The following is a 7,617-nucleotide window of genomic DNA, read 5'->3' as shown; positions in this document are numbered from 1 at the left end:
TAAATCCATTAGCGGTGACTCATCTTCTTCAACACACACTAAGAAGCTTATGCATCCATGAGAATTTTCAATGGGTTTATGCTGTCTTTTGGAGGATCTTGCCCAGAAACTATCCTCCTCCCAAGTAAGCTTTTCATTCAAAATCAAACGTATATAATATAATATACATATAGAACAAGTATAAAACTTTGGTGTTTAAAAAAAAAAAATATTTCGACTTTCGTGTTATCCTATTCCTTTTCTATTCTTCTGTGATTTATATATATATGTATATTTTAATCTTTGAGTTTTGCTTGGGGCTTATATTATAATTAATTAAGTGTACTTTATAAAACAAAATCTTTGTTTAAAAATCATTAAATGATGCATATGTGATGATCATTTGGTGTTATTTGCAAGTAGATGGGATGGTCAAGGAGCTTATGATAGATCGAGAGGAAACAGAAGAAACTGGTAAAGATAAAAACCACCTCTACAAACTTGTATGCATATATATATAAAAAAAAAGATTTTGTGGTGAATAACATTTAATAATACGTGTGTTTTAATTTTGGCAGGATCTTGGTTTGGGAAGATGGGTTTTGCAACTTTGCAGCTTCTGCCGGGGAAGTAAGTACTGGTGAGTGTAGCGGTGGCGGCTCGGCCGCTTATGGAAGTAGTGATTTTCAACAATATCAAGGGCTTCAGCCTGAGTTGTTCTTCAAGATGTCGCATGAAATCTATAATTATGGAGAAGGGTATGTGAGGATAATATACACTTTTTTTTTTTACCACAAAAGATTTGTTCACAAGGAAGTTTATTTAATCTTTTTCCCGAGAAATATTTCGTTTTTCTTATATATATATATAGTACTTTCTCTCTTTTGTGATTCACTTTTTTTGTATGTTAACAGTGTCTTTTGGTACTATTTCAACACCTATTTTCTTACTTAGATTTTTATATCTATATGTATGTATATGTAAAGAAGGTGGTTTTAGAAAGTTACGAGTCAAACTACCTCTTTTTCTCAATTCAAAGGTTATGATCTATAACTGTTTAAACGCCTCAAGGACAAGAGAGGAGTATTTAATTAATCATTAACTGTCAACTAAATAAATTATTACTTGTTAATTAATTTAATACTAATAGTCTAATGATTGAAGTGTTCTGAAATTTTGTGCAGGTTGATAGGAAAAGTAGCTGCAGATCACAGTCACAAGTGGATTTACAAAGAACCTAATGACCAAGAGATTAACTTTTTATCTGCTTGGCACAACTCTGCTGACTCAGTAAGCATATGCATATACCTACCTATCCACTTCTTTACATACACCCGTGCATGCTATTACCGTTTTAGAGGAAATAAAAATGTATCACTAATACTAGTTGAAAATTTATGTAATTGTGCAGTACCCTAGGACATGGGAAGCTCAGTTTCAGTCTGGTATCAAAGTATATGTTTCTCCAACTCTTTTTTTTTTTTACTTCTAAAGATATGCATTATCATACATCAAACTAGTAAAGTATAGCTCTCTATATATAATTACATGAAAATGAATATCGCTTGCAGACCATTGCCTTGATTTCTGTTCGAGAAGGTGTTGTCCAGTTAGGAGCTGTTAACAAGGTTTCTCACTCCCTCTCTCTCTCGCTCTATATGTAATACACTTTGTATATATATAAGATGATATATTTACGTATTAAATTGTTTTTATTAAAGGTGATAGAGGATTTAAGCTATGTTGTGATGCTAAGAAAAAAGCTGAGCTATATAGAGAGCATCCCTGGAGTTCTTCTTCCTCATCCTTCTTCTTCTGGTTACCCTTTCATCAACGCATCACCTTCTGAAACATGGCACTTCCCTGGAGTGGCTCCTTCACAGCAGCAGCCTGAGCACCAGTTTTATCACTCTGACCACAACCACCGCTTCTTGCAGCCACAAGCGGTAGGAGCGGCTGCACCGGCGCCTCTACCTCTTTCGATGAAGATCACACCGTCGATGAGTAGCCTCGAGGCGCTTCTCTCTAAGCTCCCGTCGGTTGTACCTCCGGCGACTCAGCCAGGATACTTCCCGTTTCACCACAGTGCTAAAGAAGAAATGAGTCAAGAAGATCAAAATGATTCGTTTAGGGCTGAACGTAATGATTTGGTGGGTGAGGGTAGTAATAATCATAACCATAATAATTACAATAGTAATAATGATATTTATAACTATAGCAATAATTGCAACAATAATAATTACGATAGAGAGAATAAGATAGGTGGGTTTCTTAGTGAGGATTATTAAGTTTATTCAAATCTCTCTCTCTCTCTTTCGTACAATAAGTATAAATTGTACTAAGAATTTTCGTAGTCTGACATTATCAATTCTTAGATTTTATTTTTCTCTTCGTTGGCAATAAAATAATAAATAAAAATAATATTTTTATAATAATATTGGTATTGAAACAGTGTGTATGTCTTGTTTCTGACATAGTGACATAGTACGTTGTTTTAACGGTACTTGTGTTAAAATTTTGCAGATTCCATGTCTTGAACAAAAATATCACGTAAAATTTATAAATTGAAAAAGGTAATATAATCTATACAACATATAATTCTATCTTGGAATGGAATTTATAATGTTTTACTTAGTTAGACTATAACCGAGTTTTTTCTACTTTATTTCATCACCCTTCGTTTTGTATACATAATTACATACTTCATTTGGTCAAGAAACCAGTCTCTTATAATTATCACAAAAACTTGAGAAAATGGTATGCTGATTAGTTGAGAGGTACGAAAATTTATAAATACAAATTATTTTACATTCAACCCAATTTCAGAGAAATCATTAGACTTAAAATCTGGAGAAACTAATCTGATTTAAGGTATGTAAATATAATCCACACATTTTGTAAGTTATCAAGGACTTCTTTCATTTTGTTTTGTTTAGCTATATATAGCTACAATTAGTGTTTAAAAATGAAATTGCTATTAGTTTGATGAATATGTTCATGTTATAAACCAGAAAAATAAATCAAATGATTGCGGTATACACATATTGTTGTATGTTTTAGTAAATGTTCAAGAAAATGGACTAGTCGGCTAATATAGCACGTTTGGACGGCATTGTAAATGTAAACACAACCTAAACAGCAGTGTGCATAAACAAACAGTATATATGGGGCTTAGGTAGGCGTCTCTATCCGTCACATACAATATTTGTTGAAAACTAAAAATTTTGTCTATCTATTTATTTTGAGTTTTGATTTTCGATTATTATACTGATTTAGAATATTTTAACAACTAATTAAAAAATAGAAGTTAAAGAAAGTGTATGATTACAAAGCAAGAGAAAAAAATGAAGGAATTTCGTGTCTTAATTAACCAAATATAACCTTTTTCTCAACTGTAGTATATAAATGTAATATACTGATTTAAAAGTAAACAGGTAAACCGTGCAAATTGTCTATGTTCCATTTAAGCGTTACATCCACCAGTCGTGGTTACACGTTTCGTGCCCAACCCCGTCTGTGACGATTGAGGTCAGCAGACACAATTTTATAAAAAGACATGCTGTTAATTTGGTCACAGGCGATTTTGCAGTACTATCGGGTTCTTGTCCGTAATCCACGATTTCACTAACCAACCTATAAGATCCAGCGATAGAAGTATCTTCTTAATTAACACCAAAAACATTTGAGATCAAATGCCAAGGACCTAAAGAGATGGTTTTGGTAATATCTCAATTAAGAGTTATCACTACGGCAATTCTCCAAATTATGAATACCAACTATTTAAAACTGCCATGCAAAATTAGTATTTATGAATGTTTTCTGAGAAGTATCATATTGTCGTCTTTACGTATTTTCATGTAAAGAATCTTAACTAAATGAGTCCATGATCCCTCGCTAACATGAGAAATCCACTAATCAAATTAAACTAGACAACAACATCAAATCATATGAACGTATGAACTACATACTGTATTTCATTCAAAACTCAAACCTTCATCCATAGATTCCCAATTTCGACATAACCATTACAAAGGAAACAAACCCTCCAAACATTTTTGTGATTTTTTTTTTTTTTAATGACAAGTTCCACTAATAATGATGAAACAGAGGTCGAAGCAGCGAAGAAAATAACATTTGACAAGACACATTCTCATAACTCGAAGTCAAACTATCATCAAAAAGATATCTCTTTAAACCCAAATTTCACACAAAGCCACAACGAATACACACACAAACGTTCTATGACGAACTTTGTTTTAGTCTATGGGAAGTGATCATATATAAAATTAGGAATATGTATAATAATCTTGGAATACCTGAAAATTTCTCATAACCCACGTGGGAAATTGTTGATTTGTCCTTCTTCCAATACATCTTTGCCATTAATTTTGTAACCTACCCTCATCCTCATCACAATGGGTTTCTGAAACGGTGAAACAACAGCGATTATTCTGAGAGTTCGGCGGTCTCGGTTTCACAGCAGATCGAGGGTTGTGCTAAATGTTATATAAATCTGGTCAGAGGAATAAGGGAATAATACCTTTCCCTGTTGGCTATTTGTAACTCTCATAGTTTGTTTAATGCTTCCGTTGGCTGGAAGAGAGTTGCTGCTAGCGGGATCCAGGTGAAGTTGTAGAAACTGCAATGTGTGTGATTATCAAATATTAGGAATATACTAGAACATCGTCAACAAAACTTCAGAAACCAGATCGTTTCGAAATCTCAGATCAAACTAATAAAACATATCATGGAAACTTAGACAGACACGAATCTTAATCCAAAACAGTTCCAAGGTCTAAAGCATCAATTTATTATGGCCATGAAGCCCATGACAGCTTTTTGTTTTGGAAATATTTTCTGGAGTAAACTATGAAGCGAAAGGCTTATAACACACACAAAAAAAAGCAAGTTTGAGACCTGACCTTTGGAACTGCAGCCTGGAATAGAAAATCTGTGTACACGTTAGGAGAAAGATTTGTGAAATTGCCCACAATATCTGTCGTTTGAGGGTTTTCTGGTTTCTTTGTGAAGATGAACTCAATCTTCAAGGAGCTGCTTTCAAAAGCAACAATGGACGGATATGCTGGGCTCTTGTCCTCTGTGAAGGAAATAGATGCCAACATCACATTTTAAAAACACGGAAACTGAGGGAAAATTGTGCACAGTAACTTTTCAATGCTTAACATCGTATCTTTACCGTTCTTTGGTGGGGTGGAGCCAAATCCGTCCAATAAATCCATCATAGAAGAAGGCGCAGTGGGAGAAGTTGATGAAATTGTATCCATGGATGCTATTGGAGCATTGTTATCTTGCATAGATAACAAGTCTCCATTCGTCGAGCCATTTTGCACAGGGGAAGGAGTTCCGATTGACAACAAATCCAAAAGAATATCCGCTCCAGCTTGCGATGGTTGCATACCTGAAACTGATAGACGCAGGGGTAAACAACAAGCTCAAAGATTTAGACATTAAGATGCAACTTCACAACTGAACATCCCAATCATTTTACAAAACGTAACACTATATATCGGCTAAAGAAACGTCTATGAATTATGTTCCAACTAAGACTCCAAGAAGATATGCTATACAGATGGTTATCATTATCAGTTGCCATACCAGATCTCTGACCCGACAGATGCTATGCTTTTAAGTTATTTTTTTTGTTCCAACTGGTGGAGTGGTATAGTATAAGTTTGGAAATCTAACCAGGTTGTGCTGAAGGCTGCGTTATATCAACACCAAGAAGATCTTGAAGAAAGTTGTCACCAGAGGAGGTTGGTGCAGGAGTATCATCAGAACTCAGGTCAAGTAAATCAACAAGAGGAGCTGCAGCAGCTTTAGCAACACCATTCGGAATACTAAGCGGTGATTTTCCGGAAGTTGAGACAGATGCAGGTAAAGAACCAGCTCTCCTTCCACTAAATGTTGCCTCATCAAGGACAGGCATTCTTTCAAGCAAGGTAGATCTGCATGTATACAGATCGATTGTGTTGAATAATTTAGTAGATATTGATCCATGGAACCTTCTCATCCAAAATCAATGAGAACAGATATGTTCAGTATCATCGAAAGAATTACCTTATATTCTGATGCTTTTGAATAACTGAACTAAACTCCATAGATCTTTGTTGCAGTTCTAAGACAAAGCTACCTTTGTTTTGTCCTATAATACTTTTAACCCTCCTGTAAACAAATACAAGAAGCCTATCACTGATGAAAAGTAGCATGGACTAATTTTCACTGCCACCTAATTTTTAAGAAAAAAGTTTACAGGGACGTGAAAAGACTTCAGGCATGATTATACTTTATACCCTAGTAACCAAAAACTCTGGAATCAACTGAGTAGACATAATAAAGGTAGGTAGGAGTTGGCATACTCTGAACAAGAAGGAAAACGAGATGAGATCTTTAAAAGAGCAATGAGTGCCATTGCCTTCGTTGTGACATCCGAAGTATGATGCTTAATAGCAGTCTCGATAACATCCACTGCATCTGATTCTGTTACCTGATTACAGAAGCTTGAGAACTCAAATTAGTATCTATCCATCTAATATCTACATTGAACAAACAAGTCTTTAGCATGTAAAGATGATCATTCAAAAAGTCGCGGGCAGAAAATTTCAGCAATAAATCTATTTGACTGGGTAATCAAATAGTAAGGAATAATAACCCGCATAAGACACAGAGAATAACAACTGAAACCATTTTCCTTTTATCAACCAGAGAACTAGCCGGCGCAGAAAATTCATAAAACGGAGATTAGTTAATATTTTCTAGGGTGTGAGGATCCCACGCAAATCAGTGAAGGACAAAAATGTTACAAGACAAAAAAAAATCAAGAAAGAGATCCCGTAACTGCGCCTCCAGTATCAGTCACAAAAATAAGCCCTTCGTGCAGGATGATAGTACTCACCGTTATTGGATCTTCTAAGTCAAGCATTCCAGAATTGTTTACCAACAGATCAGCATATTCTCCTATGCACCATACTGCAACACGCACAAGACTTTCCTGTACCAAACATCACAAATGATCCTCTTACTCCTAAGTTACAAGATACTACAATTTAGGAAACGCCTGACCAAAGAAAAATGTCATCCAACCTGTTCACAAGATGTATGTAATGCTCTGTACAAAGCCCTGACAGTGTACCCATGGAGATGAGGGGCATTTGTTATTACAACAATCAACGCGTGCCACACATCCTCTTTCACATAAGTTCCAGCCTACATGTCTCAAATTAAGATCTACTTATTTTCATATGAAGTAAAGAGTTTGTTTTTAGTTAAAGAAGCCTGCATGTCAATTGATACTGATAAATATATGGAGAAATTGTAATTTCACGACCTGGGTTAAAAAGTATACCTCAGATAGAACCTTTAGCATTTGATCAATGTACCAGATTTTCTCTGGAGCAAACCTAGTCAGAAAGGAAATACAATCAGGTCTGAAGGACACCATTCATCCAGGCCAGCATTCTGATAAAATTCAGGGATTACTTTTAATTTAGCTTTACTCAGATCTTTGTTACAAATTAAAATGTTCAGTTACCATCTACCAGCTAAATGAAATATCAGTACACGCTGGCTGAAAAGTCGTGAAACTTACTTTTCAACAATGGAGCATATTTTTGCAGCAAG

At 35.0% G+C, this 7,617-nt stretch overlaps 2 protein-coding genes across 3 annotated transcripts in view; one reads left to right on the top strand and one right to left on the bottom strand.

Moving 5' to 3' along the window:
• LOC104704439 (transcription factor EMB1444-like) lies at positions 3 to 2,414 on the top strand (the record flags this gene model as incomplete). The annotated part of the gene is made up of 7 exons (XM_010420531.1): positions 3 to 124; positions 403 to 453; positions 558 to 737; positions 1,164 to 1,269; positions 1,391 to 1,432; positions 1,551 to 1,607; positions 1,701 to 2,414. Coding segments are annotated over 7 exons (1,125 nt in total), but the record flags the coding sequence as incomplete, so codon positions are not given.
• The window catches only part of LOC104700743 (AP-1 complex subunit gamma-2), an 8,526-nt gene continuing 4,264 nt past the window's right edge, over positions 3,356 to 7,617 (bottom strand). Inside the window, exons 9-19 of one of the 2 annotated variants that reach the window (XM_010416307.2) lie at positions 7,343 to 7,397; positions 7,081 to 7,203; positions 6,893 to 6,988; positions 6,357 to 6,484; positions 6,058 to 6,162; positions 5,686 to 5,945; positions 5,177 to 5,404; positions 4,902 to 5,077; positions 4,520 to 4,618; positions 4,296 to 4,402; positions 3,356 to 3,612 (exon numbers count right to left, since the gene is read on the bottom strand). In XM_010416307.2, the coding sequence (XP_010414609.1) occupies positions 4,307 to 4,402; positions 4,520 to 4,618; positions 4,902 to 5,077; positions 5,177 to 5,404; positions 5,686 to 5,945; positions 6,058 to 6,162; positions 6,357 to 6,484; positions 6,893 to 6,988; positions 7,081 to 7,203; positions 7,343 to 7,397 (1,366 nt within the window). In that variant the 3' untranslated portion in view covers positions 3,356 to 3,612; positions 4,296 to 4,306. Of the gene's footprint in view, positions 3,613 to 4,072; positions 4,403 to 4,519; positions 4,619 to 4,901; positions 5,078 to 5,176; positions 5,405 to 5,685; positions 5,946 to 6,057; positions 6,163 to 6,356; positions 6,485 to 6,892; positions 6,989 to 7,080; positions 7,204 to 7,342; positions 7,398 to 7,617 lie in introns of those variants that run through there. The other variant, XM_010416306.1, reaches the window with a different exon arrangement.

Source organism: Camelina sativa, chromosome 7 (assembly GCF_000633955.1).
Source record: "Camelina sativa cultivar DH55 chromosome 7, Cs, whole genome shotgun sequence".
NCBI lineage: Eukaryota > Viridiplantae > Streptophyta > Magnoliopsida > Brassicales > Brassicaceae > Camelina > Camelina sativa.
This window is presented reverse-complemented; position numbering and strand designations above follow the sequence as displayed.